The 22545-nt window shown below is 28.8% G+C and overlaps 4 protein-coding genes across 5 annotated transcripts; 2 read left to right on the plus strand and 2 right to left on the minus strand.

Annotated features, from left to right (window-relative positions):
• Window positions 1-186: 186 nt before the first annotated feature.
• On the plus strand, window positions 187-1637 carry LOC8268739. Its single transcript, XM_002521638.4, has one exon. The coding sequence runs from the start codon at window positions 630-632 to the stop codon at window positions 1467-1469; it is 840 nt and encodes a 279-aa protein (XP_002521684.1). The 5' UTR covers window positions 187-629; the 3' UTR covers window positions 1470-1637.
• A 1246-nt stretch (window positions 1638-2883) lies between these two features.
• On the plus strand, window positions 2884-4115 carry LOC8268740. The gene has a single exon (XM_002521639.4). It carries the CDS (start codon window positions 3130-3132, stop codon window positions 3943-3945), a length of 816 nt encoding a protein of 271 aa, XP_002521685.2. The 5' UTR covers window positions 2884-3129; the 3' UTR covers window positions 3946-4115.
• Window positions 4116-4314: 199 nt separating this feature from the next.
• LOC8268741 (NAC domain-containing protein 6) lies at window positions 4315-6182 on the minus strand. Of its 2 annotated transcripts, XR_007216113.1 has the most exons (4): window positions 5932-6182; window positions 5349-5617; window positions 4639-4950; window positions 4315-4556 (listed from the first exon to the last, which is right to left on the minus strand). XR_007216113.1 is itself a non-coding variant. In XM_002521640.3 (3 exons), the coding sequence occupies exons 1-3, from the start codon at window positions 6080-6082 to the stop codon at window positions 4723-4725; spliced, it is 648 nt and encodes a 215-aa protein (XP_002521686.2). In that variant the 5' UTR covers window positions 6083-6182; the 3' UTR covers window positions 4315-4722. The 2 variants fall into 2 exon arrangements, 1 of the variants encoding a protein (XP_002521686.2); XM_002521640.3 differs by having other exon boundaries at window positions 4315-4950.
• Window positions 6183-14025: 7843 nt separating this feature from the next.
• On the minus strand, window positions 14026-16202 carry LOC8268744 (endochitinase). Its single transcript, XM_015720846.3, has 3 exons — window positions 15722-16202; window positions 15149-15296; window positions 14026-14515 (listed from the first exon to the last, which is right to left on the minus strand). The coding sequence occupies exons 1-3, from the start codon at window positions 16161-16163 to the stop codon at window positions 14146-14148; spliced, it is 960 nt and encodes a 319-aa protein (XP_015576332.2). The 5' UTR covers window positions 16164-16202; the 3' UTR covers window positions 14026-14145.
• Window positions 16203-22545: the final 6343 nt, after the last annotated feature.

The raw sequence follows: 22545 nt of genomic DNA on the forward strand, positions 1-22545 counted from the left end.
ATGCACAATTCCAGAGAAAATTGCAGCAACTGGATCACAGTGTTGCCGACTATTTTCAGCAATCAAGGTCGAATAAAAAATTGCAGACCACTCGTGCATGCAATAGAATAGTGCCTCCTCGACCGACATATGAGGCTATTATTTAAATCACCATCATATGATTGTACATTACCTTTACGCCTGCAGAATCTATACCTGTATTTGTTTGGTGCATTTTTCAACAGGGAAACATTATTTAATATATCATGTTATAGTTGCATTTTCTTTTTATACTTGAAATCGGAGAGGGTACTAATGTGGCAGCAGGGGAGGCAAAACTAGTGATGACTCATCCTGTTGTCTTCATATCAGAACACAGAAATAGCAGGACACCTCATTCCATACCATGATTGTGCAGGACTTCAAGGCTGAAACCGCATCAAATAATTGAAGCTATGTTGGCTTAAGATGTGACATGATAACCTCATTTGAAGGGTAATCCACATTGCCTTCACATGCTCACCACATATCTCTCTCTTTTTTATCCTTCACTCTCTACATATATATAACTGATCCATGTCATTGTTTATAACCCATCTAATCTCAAGCTTTCTTTTCAAGAGGAAAACTTCTTTTGAGAAAAAAGAAAAATGGCTAGTAAGTACCGTACTAGATCAATTAGCTTGCCGTCAAGATCACATCCTAATACTCTTAGAATCGAAGGAGAGCTTAATAAGCTTAAAACATTGGATGCATCATCATCAGGGTCAGTTTGCATTGGCCTATCAGGACTGGAAGACTTGTACAATGGCTTCAATGATCTACTCAACATGTCAACAGCACAGGAAGTCCTTACTCACAGTCGAAATGAAAAGTGTCTCGACGAGCTACTGGATGGATCCGTGAAGCTTTTAGATATCTGTGGGATTACAAGAGATGTCATGTTACAGTTCAAGGAGCAAGTTCAATCTCTTCAATCTGCCCTTCGCAGGAGAAAAGGAGATTCAAGCATTGAAACTAGCATTTCTGGTTATACTTGTTTCAGGAAGAAGATGAAGAAGGATGCCAAAACATTTGTTGCCAACTTGAAGCAAATGGACAGCAAGCTTGAGGCATCTAAATTTCAATATCAAGAAGACCTTTACTTGATTCAATTGTTTAAACAAGTTATTCTAATCAATAGTTTTATCTTCCAATCTCTCTTATCGTTCTTGGCATCATCGAAGCCAAAGCAAAGTAGGTGGTCAGTGGCATCAAAGTTGATGCACAAAAGAGCAATAGCATGTGAAGAAAAGCAAGAAATTGTGAATGAATTAGAAAGTGTTGATTCTGCATTAGCCGAGAAGACTAATTCCGAAAAGATGCAGATTGCAAAAAGAAGGCTAGAAGCTCTGGAGATGGGCATTCAAGATATTGAGATTTGCCTGGAGAGAGTTTTCAGGCACTTGGTTAAAACAAGAGCCTCTATTTTGAACATTATCTCCCAATAGAGCCTTCTGATCAGTTCTGATTTCTACCCCAAAAATCTAGCATAGGCTGTCCTAATTTTAGAGGGTATGCCTAAGGATTTCAATCCTAAATGTAAATGGATCAAATTGTATATAGTTGTAGAATTAAATACAAAAGAAGTTGTATTCTACAATCCGATTTTGGCAGTTTCTCTTTTCTTTCATTTTCATACAACAAATTCGATTCATGTGTGTTTTGCCATACTCAAATTCCCTAAACCATCGAACATGACTAGGATCAGAAATCTGAAAAGGCAGCATAAACTAGTTTGTAATAATTTGGGGCGAATGTAAAAATTGCTTTAATGGAAATTTCCTGATGCCATCTGCCAAAGAAATCAATAATGTCTCATTACATAATCATTCATTAACATACTAGTAATAGCAAGAAACAGTATTGCCACTAACAGTCAATTTTATAGTAAATTTTGATGGTTATTTTGTTTTAAAATAAAATAAAACAATAATAGCATTCAATCAAATAATTTAATTTTGGCTAAATTATGAAAAGAATTAGTATTTTTTATAAGATTTATAAATTTTCTTTAAAAGTAACTATATGTTTGTAATAATATTTATTTTTTAGAAGTAGTAAGATTTATAAAAACTTACTAAGAATCATTATTTTCATAATTTAGTAATAAATTTAATATTATTAATTTTTATAATATTATTATTCTTTGTAAATAATAAGAGTTACAAAAATTACTGTAATTTGTAAGAAATATAAAAAAAATTGCCATTTTTTGTAATTTAATATTAAATCTTTAGTTAAAAGTTTAAAATTATTTATAAATTTACTAATTTCATTATAAATTATTAAATTTTAAGCGAGTAAATAATTATTTTTTATAATATTATTTACTTTTTCGTACAAAAAAATATAAAAAAAGTATTAATAATTTATAAAAACATATAAAAAAATATCATTTTTATAATTTTACAATTAATATTATAATTACAGAAAAGTATTATATTTTTTCGAAAAGGTGCTGCACATGCCTTCTCATTTTTTTGAAGGATGAGCAAGCAATGACTCAGGATAGAGAGCAACCGCACATGTTCTTGCCTATGTGCACGATTGCAGAGATAATTGCGGGCATTAGATCACAATGTTGCAGAGTTTTTCAGCAATCAAGGGTAGTAAAGAAGGCAAACCACTCGTGCAATACAATAATATATTATAGTACCTTCTCTACCGCCATATGAGCCCTAATATTGTAATCACCATTATATAATTGTGCATTATATTTTATACCTGCAGAATCTAGATTTGTACTATTTGATTAGTCTATTATTCTATAGGCAGGCAGCATAGGTACGTGTGGCAGAAGGGGAGGCAGAACTGGGGATGATTCAGCTTGTTATCTTCATATCTAATTACACAGAAATGACAAAAGTAGCAGGAACCCATAATTGTGTAGGACCTCCAAGCAAGAAGCATCAAATTATTGAAGCTATGTTGGCTACGTTGTGACATGGTGACCGTATCTGAAGGATAGCCACATTAGCTTCACATGCTCTCCACATTGAAATGAATAGCCTTGTCTCCTCATAATTCTTGCACTTTATATATAACATCAAGCTTTATTTGAAGAAATATCTACCTCTGAGAGGAAAAGAGAAAAAACAAAAAACAGCAATGGCTACTAAGTATCATACAAGATCAATTAGCTTGCCTTCAAGATTCCATCCTACAACCCTTAGAGTAAAAGAAGAGCTTAACAAGCTCAAAACATGGGAGACAACATCAACGTCATGGTCAATTTGCATTGGCCTGTCAGGACTAGAAGACTTGTACGAAGGTGTTAATGATCTACTCAACATGTCATCAGCACATGAAATCCTCACCCACCATCGAAATGAAAAATGTATCGATGAGTTTTTGGATGGATCTGTAAAGTTCTTAGATATCTGTGAGATTACAAGAGATGCCATGTCACAGTTTAAAGGGCAAGTTCAATCTCTTCAATCTGCACTTCGTAGGAGAAAAGGGGATTTGAGCATCGAAAGCAGTATTGTTAATTATGCTTGCTTCAGAAAGAAGATGAAGAAGGACGCCAAAAGGTTTATTGCCACCTTGAAGCAAATGGACAGCAAACCTGAGGCATCTATGCTTCAAGATCCAGAGCTTAACTTCATTCAATTGCTTAGACAAGTTATTGTAACCAATAGTTTTATCTTCCAAGCTCTCTTGTCATTCTTGGCAGCATCAAAGACAAAGCACAGTAAGTGGTTAATTGTTTCAAAGTTGATGCACAAGGGAGCAATAGCATGTGAAATTGAGAATGAGTTACAAAGTGCTGATGCTGCGTTAACCAAGAAGACCGACTTCGAGATGATTCAAAGGCTGGATGATGTGGAAATATGCATTCAAGACATTGAGAATTGCTTGGAAAGAGTGTTCAGGCGCTTAATTAAAACACGAGCTTCCATTCTGAACATAATCTCCCAATAGACTCTTCTAGTCCAAAATCCTGCTAAGGCATCCAATTTTATAGAGGATCTGCCTAGGAATTTCAATTTTCAAGTTTAAAGCAATATATGTACATAAAATCAAATTCGTGAATATACAATGAAATACATACAAGTTTTACTATATCCATTTTGTGATGATTTGTATTTGTTTTCTTTCTTTGTACTGTCAATTAAGAAAAGCTAACAAAAAGTTCAAGGAAAAGAAAAGCTTTATCCGATATAATTTTACCTTTTATCTCGTGTTACAGATATAGGACTTTCTGCTTACTGGCGCATTGCAGGAAACTTGATAATTTCAGGCAAAGCCAATTTACATATGGTTCATGGATCAACAAAATACTCAAAGAGATGAAGAAAACCCAAAATCAAATAATGAAAAGGGCTATGTCCAATAACCCAAACAATGATGCAGGTACTTAACTACAAATTTGAACAAAAATAACCTTGTACATATTCCTTCGAAGAGCAAACTAAGATTCAAGACTACCCAACAAATGCCACTAAATTATAGATTCCACATAACATTCCTTTATGTCAAGTTATCACTTTCCACACATGATTTAGAATCACAAGCATGAAGGAATTTTTATTTACAATTGCGAGGACTTCAGAGAAGTAGGAGTGCCTTCTGCTACAATGAACTATCTAATCATCCATTAGGTTTGCTATTGTTGCTTCCCCATATATGCTGGAGTAGCAGCTTATTTAGGCCAATCCAAGCTTTTGGATACTTCTCCACTCCATGCAAAACATTCTTCTAGCATGGCCACTTAATTTCTTCTAGTTCTTGAACAAAATCTTGGAAAAACATCAAGTTACCAAAGTTCATTTGCTGGTCATAGAAACAAAGAGATTCTGCTTCTTCCTTTAAAGGAAATGAAGATGCAACTTGCGATGCCCTAGTGACCTCTTCTAAAGCTGCTCTTTCCTCTAAAACTTTCAATGGTGTTGCCTTTCTATAAATCTTGCACAGCACTATGTCATCCTGTTTCAAACAAATGCAATAGCACATACATGTAAATATAAAAGTAAAATTTCTCAATTATCTTTTTCAATGGTAGATATTGCTACTATATTAATATATTAGTGTATTAGAGGGGGATGACTTTTTCTATAAAATAAAAAATAAACTATTACATTGAAAGATAAAAAGTTTTGAATTTAATACTTCAATTTTCGGCATTAAATACGTAGCCAGCAAACAAAAACAAAAAACACGGTAATTAATTTTTTTTTTTTTAAAAAAAGCATGTACATGGCCATATCAATTATTTTAGATTGTACTCTTTTATTATTTATTAATGAATTTTTCTTTTAATTGCGAGTTAGGTTGCGATTTAGCACATTCAATAATTTTATTTTTTCTAACCAAATGTATATTACCTTAAGTAAGGAGCAAGTGTTAGGCAGCCTATATTCGTTCATGACCCAATCAGTTTTCTGACCCTTAGGTGCTCTGCCTGTATAGAAAACCAAAGTCTTTCTAAGACCCAACAACCTTTTAGGATCTGTCAAGCATCGAATGGGGCGGTCCGACCCAGTTGCCTTCCAATAACCTTTTGCAGTTGTTCTGTTTGGTCTTCCGCCATGTCTATTCTTCCTCTCTCTTGGGACAAAGAAATACCATTCTCTTTCCCCTATCCTTGCAAGCCCTATAATTTGCATTCTCTTATTACAAACTCATGCACATAGTCCAAAAAAGCTAATATATAAAACCTTGCAATAACTCACAGTAAAAATGAAAAATGTACTTAAAAGCTTGTATTGGACCATAATTATATTTATCTCGATTTAATAGGATGGTAAAATTTAAATTGTTGCAAGGGCCCTTGACTCTTAATTTTGTTACAATGAGGTTACTCTTATATAACTTCATTATAGATGCAAACATATATATATATATATTCTTTCCTCTTCCTTGTAAAACAAAAGAAAAAGAAAATTAAACTTTGGGGAAAGTTTTTACCTGGTAAATCCCAAGGTTCATGGTGATATATGTCAAGGAAAGAAATGATATCAGAATGGAGCTGTTTTCCTAAAGCTATCTTCTTAAGGTAGAAATCTAAGAGTTCTTCTTCAGTTGGATGGAACCTAAAACCAGGAAGCTGAAAATCCATACTGAATGAAGTGTGTGTGCAAGAAAATCTTTATTTTTGTTTCTGTAAGGTAAGCAAAGAAAGAAAGAGCTGCCTCATTAATTTATATCTGCTGCATGTAGACAACTTATTTATATTTATATATAGCTACAGCTACATACGTGAAATGTAGGAGAAAAGAATGATAGTTAAGATTGGAAAAGAAATGTTCAAGTCTTGAATAAATTAAAAATGATACAACAGTGGGTCTCACACGGTTCTTATAAACATCATTGACGAGAAGAGACCATTTTCAGTCCTAAGTCTTGACCTGACTATTGCATTCAGTATTATCATTGAGTACTTCAAAAAAGAAAATAAAACAAAGTGTTCTACATTCCAAATTTCAAGTGAAAACTGAACCTGAATGAAAAGAAAAACAAGAAGAAAAAGATATGAATAAAGTAGTTGTAGTTTCCTTCTACTTTCTTTGTTATTTCCTTGTGTGAAACGTCAGAACTTAAATATCATAATTCAGCTATCTGTTCAATAATACATAAGCCAGTCTGGCACTACTTTTCTGTTTAACTTTTGCTTTTAGAGAAAGTTGAATTATAACTACAGTATACTCTCTTATTTTTAATAAATCAAAAAATATATATATATATATTAGAAATATTAATTTCTTAAATTTATGAAGGATGAAAACTATAATATAATATAAAATTGATGTGCTCAAAATCAATGATATACATAATTTAAAATCAAATTACTATATAAAATAAAAAATTTATTATATGAATGTAAGCTAAAGTTAGTTTTTAATCCAAAAAAAAATGATTGTTATGAAAATATCATATTTTAAGATAATCTCATAATGACTACACTTTCTTTTAATAGAAAACATTTTTTTTTCATGGCACATGTGTAAAAGAAAGTTATATTTAATTTTTAGAAAATTACTGTATTTGTAATTTTTAAAATGTTAGATTTAAGATTTATTTACACTATTTTCTACTGAACAAATGAATTTATATATTTTATATGTTATAATAATAATATAGAATTCACCTCAAAAGAATTAATATTGTATTCGAAGTAATTTAGGATGAGAGGAAATTTTTTATAAAAATAAAAGATATAAGAGAAAAATAGGAGAGAAAATTAAGTGAAATTAGTCTTATAAAATAAATTGAATTATTAATAATTCATTTGAAAATTCTACCTATTTTATTAGATTTTAGCTTAATTATACTATAATAAATTATATGAATTTAATAAGTTAAAACTTTCATTTCAATCAGACAAATAAATTTTGAATCTGAACAAGAAATTTTATAAAATTATTTATTTCAATCAATACAATGTAATATATATATATATATATATATATATATATATATATATATATATATATATATATATATATATATATATATATAGAATATTTTCTAAATAATTAATAATTTTTAAAGATCAAATTTTTATAAATTATTAATAATAAAATTATTATTATTCAATAAAAATAATATCAAAAATTTATTAATTAATAGAATTATTAATTTATTAAATATTAAATATAAAAAATCACTATATCTATAAAATTCATAAATCAAGCTTTCTATTTATTAAAAAAAAAAAAAATCAGATTTTAGCCTATCAGCGTTACCAAGTATATGGGACATAGCAGCAACTCTGTTAGAAAAAATCCCAGTTACTTCTTTTCTTTTTCTCTTATTTCTTGTTTCTTATCAAGATTTTATTTTTTATTCTACAGATTACTTTTAGATCAGTGATAGTTTTTTTTTGTTATTATTAATTAATTTAATAAATAAATATTAATATTTTTCTTAAGAAATTTGATAATCTTCTATTATAGAAATCTTGAGTTCTCTTTTTATAGGAATTTTATAGTCTTCAGTTACGAAAGTGTTGATAAACAAAGACTGCAAACATTTGCAGTAATAATTTTACAATAAAAATAAAAGATTATTACTAAGAAGTTAATATACTGCAATAATATTGAAAATTGTGATTAAGAATTTAAAATATATGATATAACAACTTTAATTATTGTGACTATAGTAAAATATAATAATTTTTTTTACAGTAATAATTTTTTGTCATCATATATTATTTTATTTTTATAATAACAAGAAATTTTAGCATACGATAGATTAATAAAAATGGACTAAATTGAAACCCATTTTAACTATCAAATACAAAAGAATACAAAAAAAAAAAAAAAAGCCCTCTTAACTAAAATGCTCCTAAAAATTGTTAGATAGAAAGAAATTCTCTTATTTCTATTTTACCAAATATGGCGTCCTAATACCTAAATTGAGCAGCCTCTTTCCCTGTGGTATTTCTCTTTCTCTGCTTGGTTTCTATGAAAATCCAATGAAGAAAATGAAATCTGGTCCAAATTTAGGAATATGTTACGTATTATATAAAAATTTCTTGTGTTTCCTTCATTTTCTTAGTGACCAAATCAGAGACAAGATCTATAAGATTCCAAGCAAGCTCTCTCTCAATTTTGATTAATCAATGGTCGTCCATTATTTGCTATTTGTTACCATATCTAACAGGTTTATTATTTCTTGACTTTATTTGGTCTTTTTTTTTTTTTTTGTTATTTGATCTATAATTTGCCCTAGCACAAGCAGTCTCCGTACAATTTCATATCACCCACAAACCTCTCCTTTTCAAAACTCCATTACTACTCGTTGCAAGCTTTTTCTCTCCCCAAATTGCCCTTGCTTTATCAATTCTTCATTTTCTAAGTTTCCTTTTCTATCTTTGCTGTGAATGATAATTTAAATTTTAATATTAAATGAAAAATAATTTTTTAGTGAACTAAATTTTATATGGAGTGATTTTATTAATTATTATTCAATGTCATATTTTATATTTTTATTTTAGTCAATAAATTTTCATTTTTATCAATTCAATTACATTTGTATGTTTTAATTCTTCAATTTTAATTGTTTTATAATATAGTTGCCGTTCTCAACTAGAGATTGATAAATCGCAAAGATAAGCAATATAAAATAATATTTATAAGAAAAAAATATAATGTGCCAGTATTTTAATAACGTCTTTTCATGTCGAAGACACGGATTCAATTCTCGAGTTGTTTTCCATTTTTAAATTTGTAGTCTTTACAGTAACTTCATTAATATTACCTATTATATCACTAGGATTAATAGAATTATGAATTCTAAATTCATTCTATTTATATTTGTTATATAAATTATTAATAGAAATTAAAATTAAATTATTAAAGTAATTAAAATTTAATAATTACATTGGATTTAGATATAACAATATAATAATATAATTGATACGGTGGTTTAAAACTCATTGCTGGTGGTTAAAATTTTAAAATCTTCTAAAGATTTTTAAGTTAGTGACTTACTTCTCTTACTATGAAGCAAGAAGCAAATTGTAAGTAAGCCACAAAAAGTCTTTCTCCATGACCGATTCTAATTTTTTGATGCTGGATTCGAGAAATTATATAATAAACCAGGATTTTTGTTTTAGTGTTTGACCGGTATTTTAATTTAATATATAAAATTAATATGTAAAAATAATTAATATGTAAAATAAGAAGAGAATTATCAAAAATACCCAATAACAAAAAAAAAAGAAAAGAAAATTATTCTCCTACTATTTTAGTGAAATACTATTTACTTTTATATCAAATTATTATTTCGCACATGATACTAACATAAATAAAAAAAATCTAATTCATTGTATTTCTAAAAAAATAGAAAATCTTAAGCTCAAATTCATATATCCACATCTAGCTGCCTCAATTAATTGATTTATTAAATCAGAATAAATATATAAATTGATAATTAATTAAGTTTTTATAGGATGGATAGATATTTAAGAAGAAGATTATATAATAATAATTTATCAACTCATGTTGGCTCATTGAAAAGTCTAGACAGGAACATGACGCAGACATAGTATAGGATATTGATGGCCTAATGCAAGGTCCACTAAAATCAGAATAAGAAAAAGATTACATAATGGAGAACCAAGAAAAGTTAATAATGCCAGAGAGAAACAGAGAAGTCCTTGGGGTTGACTTCTAAGTCCTTGGAATTTTCTTCTTCTTTTCTTCTTTTCTTTTTTCTTTCTAATTAGTCCTTGGAGGCTTTTTTTTTTAATATTTAAATATGGGTGTTAATTAAGTGTAAATATATGTTTATATTTATTATAAGTTCTAATTTTTAGTCTATTGTATGGATTGTCTTCTGTGTAGTTTTCACAATATTAAAATTCCTTATATTTTACTAAAATTAGTCTTTATGTCTTTTTCAAAGTCAATGAAGTTAGAGAACTAAGTTGATAAAAAAATTATAATTTAATCTTTAAATTTTTATTAAATAGTAATAAATGTCTACATTATTTTATCAAATTAGGGTGAAATGTTTAATTTTAATAAACAAGTTAATTTTAGTATTTAATAAAACAATTAATTATTTTTTTTACATGCTTTGATTTTTAGTATAGTTTTAATTCTAGAGATTTAAAATTTTTAAAAATACATATGTTTAGAGCAAATGAGCAAATTACTATGTGATTTGATTTTAAATTATTAAATAAAATAAATATTTATAGTTAAAAGATATTAGTTTTATTATTATTATTACACTAAGAATGAAAATTAAATTCTAATTTAATAAATAATTAATTTTAAATAAGTTTGAAATTTAATAAAAAATTTAAGAATCAAAATATAAATTATTCATCAATTATAATAAAAACAACATAAAAAAATAAATATATTGGATAAGATATTAGGAGATAAATAGTAATTATCTCTAACTATAAATATGATAGTTTTTTCTGGGTGTAAGATATGGTAATTGATATAGTGCATAGAAAAGGATTTGAGCCCCAATAACTCAGTGATCAATAATAATTACCACCACTTGAGTTAGGTTTATGAAAAAAACAATCCAGTTAAACTCATTATTCTTTTGGTTTTGCTGAAACACAAGTATCTTATGGAAACGACTTTCAATTAGCTATTTGTCCAAAAGTTAAGCTTATAATTAGAGATTGGCCAAGTTTTGGCATCATACGTATTAGACAGACTATAAACTTCTGCATAAGAATTAACTTTCTAGTTCACAATTTTCGGTAGGGAAAAAAAGTATGTATATACAAATTGTGAAATATTTTACTGTTAAAAATATTTTAATTTCTAAAGATTTTGCAACTTTTACGCCATCGGCTATCATTATCATGTTATTTATATTTGATAAGGTGAATTTGGAGCTTAACAATTCCTAGTTTCAATATTTGACCGTTAAATTACGATTTAAAAAATTATTGATCTAATAATATCAATTTAACGGTCAAATAATGATATTTTGAGTTGTTAAACTGTAAATTCATATTATCAAATACAAAAAATATGATAACAATACCGCTTGGAATAAAAATAATTAAGTCGTCGCCAATTGAAACTTTTTAACATTAAAATACTTTTTTGTCACAAATTACAATCACATACCTCTTTTCATCTAAAAACATACACACTAAAAATTATCAAACCACGAAATCATATGACACTTTTATATATTTATTCCTATTTTATTTATTTGCAGACTTGACTTTATATCCATAACTATACAAAGAAAAATAAGATGGAAGATAATAAAAATTACCAAAACTATATTATTCAAAATAATTAAATATTTTATATGGTAGGATGAATATTGGTGGGTGGTGGATGGGTGCTTGGATTAACAATTTCATTCAGTGCACATGAACACTGAAGCTGTAATGTCAAAAGAAATTGTGGCGATACAATCTGTATAACTAAATTCGACAGAATGGTAAGAAAATAAAGAGTCTAAATCCTGAAGATGCTGAGTGCTTGTTAAATTATCTCAGACATCTGCAAGAGCAGGTTCCATTACTCTATTATAAAGTTTAACCTGATGCCAAGGCTTATATGGCAGATTTTTCAGAGATAGGAGGTCTGAGATAGACTATTATTTCTTTGGCGATATTTTTATTTGAAATAAAGTTTAATTTGGCTAATAAATTTTTTACTCGACACTAAATAAGTCATTTTTTATATTTTCAACTCATTTTAATTTAATATTAGAGAGATTTAAAATATGAATAGTTCATTTAAATATATAATAAATAATAAAAAATAATTTTTAAAGTTTCTGAAAGAAACTGCCTAAAGAGTTTCGTTGTCCGAAACTTATTCGCCACGGAAATGTAACCCATTTTAGAATTTATGTGGAACCTAGGTTGAGGGCTTTGAGGCAATAAAAATGATTTTGCCAGCGGCAAAGCATCAGTTTTATCTGTGGTTTATTCGCAGAAAAGAACTTATCCATATTTTATGAGCAGCCTGGTTCTGAGAGCATGTTCTATAAATGGATCTCTGATGTGAGGTAGAATTTGTATCCAGCTTGGAAAATCAATCTTGGCACCAATCCAAGGCTGAGTACTTTGTACGTATCACGGGACAAATGGTCTCCTATACTCAGCAGGAAAAGACTCTCTGCCGGCAGACAAGACAGCGTTAGCATGTTATATTTCAGAATTTCACCAGCACCTACTAAAATGTTGGACAAAGTTTGCGAAGGATTGATATGGTGGTAGAAAACCATGACAAGAATTGGCTGAAAATCTATCTCCAGATGCAGTAATACTATATTAACGTCATTACGATTTTAAGATGTGCCATGAATCATATCTTTGTGCAACTCAGTGATGGAGATCATCATTAGTATATGTTATAGTGGTTTTCGAAGCAGGTTCAACATTTAGACTGGGAACAGGAATTGGCATTAGCATGATCTCACCATTGCTACAGAGGGATTTCAAGGTTAGAAGTGAAGAAGATAACAGGGCCAAACGTTCAGAATTTGAAGTGGAGAGTAGGAGAGCAAGTTCAAGAGCAAATGATGATAACAAGCTCAAGGGGACAACCCGCTCAAGTAAAAGCAGAAACAAGTGAAAGAAATCTTTTCTAATTCCTTATTTGCTTAAAGACGCGTTCAGTGTTCAGTTTCTCACTTGCATAGTTAATTCATAATATGCAGAAACCACAGCTAGCTTTGGCAAAATAATCGATGCTTAATCCTGGCCGTCCTAGTTGGTTTCAAATTAAATTATAATTATAGGTAGGGGTAATTATACTGAACATCATTTAAATTTACATTAGTTTCAATATAATTTAATTATTAAATTTCAATTTGTTTTATTTCAACTGTTTACTTATTATAATTTAATCATCTCTATTAATAAAAATTAGCACGTTTTATGTTGCGGAAATTACTATTAGAAAAAGAATGATTAGACTAGAGAAATGTATTGTATTAAGCTTTCAATAGCAGAGTGATTGAACAATAACAATTATATGAACAAAAACTGAAGTTAAACTAATAAAAAGAAAGTGATTAGGATAGAAAAATATCAATATTTCAACTGCAGAGCAACTAAACTGCCATGAAAATTGAATATATATATTAGAATTTGAAAATTAAATTGAAATTAAGTGCAAAGTTTAATAATTTTTATATACTTATTCCTTTATGAGGAGATGTTAAATTGTTAATATTAGCTTTAGTTCCCATTAACCTGTAGTTACCTTATTATTATTATTATTATTATTGTGCCATCCCTCCAAGACTTGTGGTGCATTGCTCGAGTTGCGTAGGAAAATATTAAAGCATGCGGAAATGGAGTATCCAAAAAGAATGCAGTGAGATTGAGAAATTGACAGAATACAATAGATGGCTAAAGAAAGGAACTGCAGAAGGAAAAAAGAAAGGTACGAAGGGAACTACTGAAATTGTGAAGGGTGCAAAAGCTTGGGAATATGATTGTGCAAATATGTGATACTGTTGCTCTTGATAAATGCCCTTCATTTTCTTTTTCATTTTTCTTTCCCTTTCTTTCTTGCCAAAATCTTCAACAGAATTTCAAGAGAGGAGCTCTTGACCAATGTTAGTAGTTTTATTCTTCAACATCCAAACATTACATGTTTTCCTTGTCAATTAGAATTATTGGCATCTTTATTACATAGTATGGATTTTCTTTAAATCACAGACATACACTCAAGCAAAAGGCCTTTGATTGTAGCAATCTAAGTTGTTTCCATAGCTCACTCCAAGAAGGTCACAGTATCTCCTATAGAACCCAATCCTGCTAGCAACCCTGTCATCAGCGCCGTGTCCGCACTCAAGCCCACCGTTGATTATGTTGGTGATCACGCCATAGCCTGGGACCCTATTAGCTGCTCTATCTGCATCAGAAGGTGTCCATTGTCCAATTATGACATTGTGGCTTGATGGCTTGTTTGCTTGTGGGGTCATCCAGAACCATATTGCTGTCTTGAATGATATTACCGGGTTGGTTGCTACCAGATCCGGATTGTTTATCAAATCTTCTCTAATTGCATTGCCTGCTTGACCATAATTGTAATTGCTGCCATAGTCAACAAGTCAATAGTCAAAGTCAGCACGTGTTTAGATTTTTTGACTCTATTTAAAACCGTTCTTAAATAGATTTAACTAATTGATTTTTTTTTTAAATAAAAATTATAAACTGTTTTGTTTTTTTTTTTGTTTTGGAAAAAATATATCAATTCATCTAATTTTCTTTAAAAGAAAAACTTTAAAATTCAAACAATTACATTGAAAAATGCAATTCCGAACACAGCTTTTATGGGCTCGTGATAGGCTTCGCTTTAAGCCGCTATCGTTCGGTTCGGATAAGTCAATTTCCTTCGCTAGGTTCAAACTAATATACCTCGTTTACTTATTGTGGAAATTAATTAATTTATCTAAGCCACCATAATTATAGGTAAACTAGTAAATAGTCTTCTTGGAATTTTCTGAAAAATTGGAATTTTCCTGAAAGAATATGTCATACAATTGAACCAAAAAGATAAATTCAGCCTATAACTTAATTTATTAATATATAAGGCAATGATTTTAGTAAATTTTAGGTGATGAAAATGGTGTTTATTTGACAAATGACAGAACACAATTGGAGAAGTAAAATGAAATGCTTAGGTTTAAATGGCAGTAATTTAAAAGGAAAATGCAATAAACTTACTGAGTGAGTTGAATAGGTCCTCGGCCATAATATTGTCTACCAGCAGGACATGGCCATTGATTTGATGAACAATAAGTTTGTTGATTATTTTCTCTAACAAAGCAATATCCCCATGCATATGGTCCATCTGGTGCAGTTGGCCACCCTCCTGTTTAATTACTCAAAATATATCAAAGCCTATGTTATTAATATTTTTCACAATTAAAACAGAATATTAAATATTACATTTATATATAATAGTTTCGGACTTTCCCACTAATTCATGAATTTAATGTGATTATTGAAAAAAAAAAGTCAACTCAAATGATATTTTAAGAAATTAAATAACACAAATTAAAGTAAACGCTTTTTTTATTTGTTTATTGAAACTTTAAAAATTTATATATCACATTCGTCCTAAAAATAAAAATTTTAGTAAACCATGGATTAAGAGATTCAAACATAAATTATTTATTTTTTTATAATTAAAAATATCAACCAGAAAATTTATCATATTAGTTAAATTTTATATTAAATTAGTTCTTTAATGAAATATCTAATAAGAAAAAGGAAAAGAGGCCTAATAAAACAAACCTGTGGTCTCATGGGAGGTTTGAGCTAAGAAAGCAGCAAGCTCTCTTTTACGGGTATCAAGACCTCCAGTAGTCCCAAATCCATTAAAAGAGTTTGCAGCAGTAATAAAAGCATTGTAAGTATAAAACCCTTTAGCAGGACATCTCCCATCATTTCGATACTTCAACATTTGATCGAAAATAGGTGCAGTGATTATGCTGGCAACACCACTAGCACTAGGAGTAGGGGTAGAAGGCGTGCCAGTACTACCAGGACACTGGCTCTGGCATTTACCAGCACCGCAATAGTCAGCTGTGGAGCCACACCACCCGAACTGGCTACAACATAGCCCATTAGGACAAGCTGCATTCCCAGCTTGTCTTCCACATTGTTCTGCTGATGAGGTATCTAGCAAGAACAAAGCTAGGAAGGTGAAGAGGATTATGATACTGTTAAGGTTCATTTTTTTTTTCTTCTTTTTGTAGTACTTTTAATTGTGGAGTAAAGGAAGGAAATACTACATGTATATATAGGTGAAAATGTTGTAGATATTTTGCACTGTTCAATTCAAGAAAGGAGGCTGCTTCTGATAGAATTGGTCCATGACTACAGCTAGCTACGAGCCATGACTTCTTTGTGGGAAATTGCATACCTTTGACTTGCTGCAATTTGTTTCATGATCTTCCAATCCAACTGACTGTACTTCCACTAGATGCCTATTCAAATTCGTTCTCGTACGATCATATTTAGTCCCTCCATTTCATATTAATTATTGCTTTTTAGTAGTTCAGATTACAATTTGTTAAGAGCAAAGTTTTTCTATTATAAAATATTTCCTCCTGAGGAAAAAAGAAAATTGATAGACATGGATTCATATGGTTTTATTCAAACAGTTATTTATATAGAAAAGAAAGATGATCGATAATATACGTTCTAAAAATAAATAAATAAAAAGTAATAGAAATTGTTTTTGAAATTTCTAAATTATCCAAAAAATTTAAAAAAAATTTAATATTCGAAACGTATCCATTAGGACAAGCTGCAATCCCGGCAAGAATAAAGCTAGGAAGGTGATGATATGAGACTGTAAAAGTTCTTTTTATTTTAATTTTTAATTTCTGTTTTGGGAATGTGAGTATGTTGGTGGAGTAATAAATAAATAAACAAATGTATTTGTATATATAAATACAATGTTTTAGATATAATTCACTCTTAAATTCAAAAATGGAGGCTTCTGGAAACTTAAATGGCTGGACTTGTTGCAATTTCGTGTCATGAATTCCAGTTCCACTCTACGTTCCACTACATGTCCTCTCCTATTAAAACTCAGTTTAGTGCATAAAAATATTTTATTTAATTTAGCTGTAAACCATCATTTATACATTAAATAAATAAATAATTAATATATATTTATTTAATTATATATCAATTATTTATTATAAATAACACATTATATATATTATTTTCTTTTTTATTGTAACATATAATTGGTTGTATTTAATAATTTATTTTCTTTTACTTTCTAAGATAATAAAAAATATATATAATTTATTTATCTGTTCATTATGCACGTCAAGGAGATTAAGAGCATATAACTTGCTTCTGGAAACACCAATAATGTACTTATCTCCATATATAGTAGCAAACTTGACCACTATTACATTAAACATGGGTTTTATATGTGTTCATATATATATATATATATAAATTATTTTAAATCCATCAAAACTATCAACATAAGTAAGAAGAGAAAATATAATTTAAAATATTCTTCAAACACTTTGAGCAGGTATTCAAATGTAAGTTAAAAATTATTTGTGTTTCTTTATATTTTCTAGCACTAAAAGGATAAGTCATTAAAATCTAACATTCTAAAAATGAAATCAGCAATAAATCAAAAGGATTCAATATAAACAAGATTTGTTCATCAATTTCATTAAATTCTGAGAAATAGTTGTACCATTTAGCCTATGTTTGTAATGAGGCAAAATGAGAAAAGAAAATAAAGATGAAAAATAAAAAGATATTTGACTTTTACCTTGTTTAAAAAAAGGAGAGAATAATAGAGAGAAGAAAATATTATTGTACTTACTATTTTACCTTTTTTCTTCATTGACATTTCTTTATCTATTAAATAATGGGTAAAATATTAAATTCATAAGATAATAATATTTTCTTTCCTTCCATGTTTTGCTTTCTAAACTATGGAAAATATGTTACTCTCACGGGTTTAGCTTGATAATAAGTGCATATTTTAAGTTGAGGAAAATTTTAAATTTGGATTCCTTTTCCCCTCATTTATAACTAAAAAAATCCTAATCCAATCTTTAACTCCTAATCCAACTTGTTATCTAATTTTAAATTGCAATTATGGGCATGGCTAAAAAGAAAAACTACACAAGCTATAAGTACTCTTTAGTTATAAATTCCATGAGAGCTTTGATCGGAATGATTGTACCAAATTAAAATCTAGCATGAAAAGGTCTTCATTTTTGTTTCGCTTGGAATTTGGTCATTTTGACCCATTTTATTAACTCCTTTCAAAACAAATTAACATCTCCTCATGTTCCAAATTGATTCCTTTTATACTTTGATGTTTATTTTGCAATTTATAATGTAGATTGTCCAAATTTAATAACTATGATGAACATTTATTGCATGCAATGTTTAGTTCATTATATTATCATTGAATTTTATTATTCAATTAAATTATTTAAATGTATAAAATAATTAAAAGGAGAAAATAGGAAATGATAATTTTAAATATAAATTTCTAAAAAAGCTACTAAAATTATTATATTATTAAATTTATAATTCTACTTGTTTTCATATGATATATAAATAAGAAAGGAATAGTAAAATATACCGAATACTAAAAATTTGTGTTCGAAGCTGATAAGAAATGCAAGATATTGACCTTGCTATATACCCTCTCATTTTATGTATCTTTATTGATTTATCATAAGGTTAAAGTCTCTAATTTTAATGTTGACACTCAAATTTAGTCTAGAACTAATGAATTTTGAAATGTTGTTTATATAATGGAGATAATAGTTCAAAATCCAAGTCTATCTGAAAATTGAGACCGCATCCATCAAAGTGCAACCGCGAAAAGCTCAAGTTTAAAGACAAAACCTTTAACATATTTAAGAAGAAAATTGGAACTGCACCCATGAAAGTGTGACCATGAAAATCAAGAATTTTAAGACAGAGACTATTGGATTTTTGAAGCTTGAAATCATGACCGCTATCTTTAGAAAGCGACCGTGAAATTCATAAAGAGTTATGACAGTTGCAAATTGCCAACGGATATTTTTAAAGCAGCAAATCTCCGTGTGCCATGTCAGATAGCCGCTCGGGACATTTTAAGAATCGCAATCGCGAGGCAAGAAGCGCAATAACAATTTGCACCAGATCATATAAGATATTTGTTCATTTTGGCCCTCATAAGCCTCACACTTCTGTCACTTTGTGGAATCAAGAACTTCTCAAAAGTCACCCATCTTGAAATTTCTATAAATTTAATATGTTTAATTTTAGAGTTCCTCTAACTCTTAATCCAAACAACTAAAAGGTTCTTTATGTAATCAATTCCAACTTTCATTCCCTACTGTTGTTGTATATGCAATTTGATATACTTCCAATTTCTATTCCTTAGAGTATTGCTATTCTAAAAGCCTACTAAAACATGTTCATTGTCCAGATATCCTATTCTTGTCCTGACATCTACTCTCTTTCCTCATCATACTACTTCTTTGAGTCGGGTTATCATAGTTATTTTTGTGTTTTTTTTTTTTTAACATTTAGGTTAATTGGACTCTAATTGTATTGTTAAAGTACTCCAATATCACTAAATGAACACTCATTCGCAAAATATTTTGTTTTTAATTTCTATTATAGATCTCTTTCCTTTTTTTTTTATTCTTTTTTTGTGAAATTTTGTTTAGATGTTTGAAAACCCTAAACTGATCATATCAAATTTTACTTTTCATAAAAAGAAAAGTACGTAGTAATCTGGGTCTAAAGATTAATTTATGTGACATTATTAATTGATGTATCTCAAGTGTGTTTATAAATGATCAGATAAATACTCTTATCTAAAATTCTTCCTGCATCCATACTTTGGACTCATTAGATAATAATTCAGTTGCTTTGTAATTTATATATTTCTTACTATTTTTGTAATACCCTGCTGCAAACGAGATTAGTAATAAACTTACCAGCAAATTAAAAAGAAATAGCAAAGAACCATAGCTGCACAAACAAGTGATCAAGAAGTCCTAATAATCAGCCTGCTCCAAGAATGGTCAACTAGCAGCTGCAGACATAAATTAAGACACTGCAGGGTAAAACAACAACATTGAAAAAGATGCTGCAAAGCACATAACAGCCAAACACAAACCAGAATAGCAGAATTGCAGACTAAAAAAGCACAAACGAATTGCGAAAATGCAGACAACAGATTAGAAGAAATTGAGAACATCAAACGCAGTGTAATAGACATTAACCCATCTGAGCACAATAATTGAAGCTTGTAGACATGCATGGCTTAACAAACATTATGTATTCTTTCTTTATATATTTATATGTGTGTGTATATATATGTCATATTATTTTCCCTATTTCTCTAATAAATGATTAGAACTGACAGTACATAGCAGTGTGTCAGAGGGTACGCTATATATCTTTTATGTATCAACTTCATAAAAAGAACAGTGTATGAATTGTACAAGGCAGCTTCGGACTTTGTCAATCTCATACTTAAGCCCGAGGTTGGTTTGAACTACTATCCGAATTCATAAATGAGTCTATGATAGATACAAATATTGTTTCTGTCTGTCATAAAGAACTGAGTTCAGTTTATAATCACTCTTGATGTTATACGAGATAGGTCAAAGATTTCCACTATGTATTTATTTTATTTACTTTAGAGAACTGGGTTCCAACTAGGCACTATTTATTGTTGAACTTATGTAATTATTGCTCGTATAAATAAAGGATTTAGATTACAAGTGCATGATTACGGTAAAACAAGCACCTGCAATAGCCCACTAAAGTTTAATATATGTAATTAATTATTGAGTGAAGTTGCTCTTTATGTTAAGTTAACATTGAGTCTGATACATAATAATTTTTTTTTTTTTAATTCGTCTACATAACTAATTATAATCATATATATTGCAATAATTAATTTATAATTATCACAGAATTGTAATTTATAATTGTGGATTAAATCTGGTACGTATGATGAATCGATCATGCGAAGTGGAGCCCTTTATTGTTACTTACTTTTAAAATAAAAAGAAATGGCTCTTTTTCACCACCGTGGGTTCTTATGTGAAAGAGGTGCTTCCTTCATATTCCAACATGTGACTATCCTTTTTCCTCCAGATGGGATACCGACACTTCTGTATAACTTATGTTTAGGTCCATTCAAGTTAGATGGTGGAACAATGTTGCAATTGTGCACTTCCGTGGTTCAATTTTAAGGTTATCCTGCCATCCTCAGCTTCTTTTGATGGGTAGGTTCTGTAGAAATTTCATTATCATTATCATGACGACACAACAGACCCACTTAACTGGTGCAGCCTGTGTGTTAATTAGTCTTTAAAGCTTATGTATATTTGTACCCATGGTTGGCATACATAAAGATGATGGCAATATGACCATTTCCGCCCATAAGTAAAATAGATCCATTTAAATATGAAGATACGATAATATCTTTTCAAATAAAGCTGTTGAGATTAGATTCTGTAGAAGCTGATGCTAATACCATAATTCATAGTGAAGTCAGAGTTATTATTTAAATAGTGCAAACTAGTGGAACTGAGATGACTTATTAAAGAAAAATGCTAAACATTTCGTCATTTTTTTATCTCACCTTTTACCCATTTGATATGATATTCACTGCTTTTATAAAATTATTTATTGATTCTAAGATATTAAAAGACAATCTTATAGATCCCACGTCAGATGGACAAAACATAATAAATTATATAGTATTATTTATTATAAAATATCTAAATTTGGCTTATTTCTTTTTAAGAGAGTTCAGACTAAGTTTGAGTTTAGTTCATTTTTTTTTAAATTCTTATAAAAATTGAAAAGTTAAAATTTCAGAACTTTGACTCAATAATTTTAGTGAATAAATTCAAATGAACTTTCATTAATCCCAGTCTATAATTCATTTAAAGTGTAATTTAAAGGAAGCAATTAGTAATATTTTCATATAATTATTAATTCGTAGTGCATATCAAAGAATATTATAATAATATGCGAGCCAATTAATTACAGAAATAGCAATGGCTTGAAGAAAATTAAATAAATAGAGTCATAAAGGATATAGTATAGGTGAGTTCAAGAGTTCCACAGTCTAACGCTTCTCTAATTTTTTTATGTATTTACTTAAAAGAATTTATAAAATTTAAATCAACTTTATATAAATATATTTTAATATGTAATTTTTATATAAAATTACATACTAATATATTATTAAAAAAAAATATATGTAATAATTAGTCTAAACTATAAACTATAGTATAAACGGAAATATTTTATTATGACTTTTCTTAAAAGAAAATTCTGAACATTCTTTTCTAGTCATTACCAATTAAAGAAAATAAAATAAATTCCCTAATTATAATTTGTAAGAATAAATAAAGCTGATAAAAAATTTGCCAAATTCGTAATGAAAAACAACAATATAAACGTTATTCATTATAACTAAAAGAAGAAAAAAAATAGTATTAAATTATAAATTCTTTTTCAAATCGTAAAAAATTAACAATGAAATTGGATAAAATTAATTAATTTTTTTTCTATATACGTCTGAATTAAATATGTTA

Source organism: Ricinus communis, chromosome 5 (assembly GCF_019578655.1).
Source record: "Ricinus communis isolate WT05 ecotype wild-type chromosome 5, ASM1957865v1, whole genome shotgun sequence".
Taxonomy (NCBI): domain Eukaryota; kingdom Viridiplantae; phylum Streptophyta; class Magnoliopsida; order Malpighiales; family Euphorbiaceae; genus Ricinus; species Ricinus communis.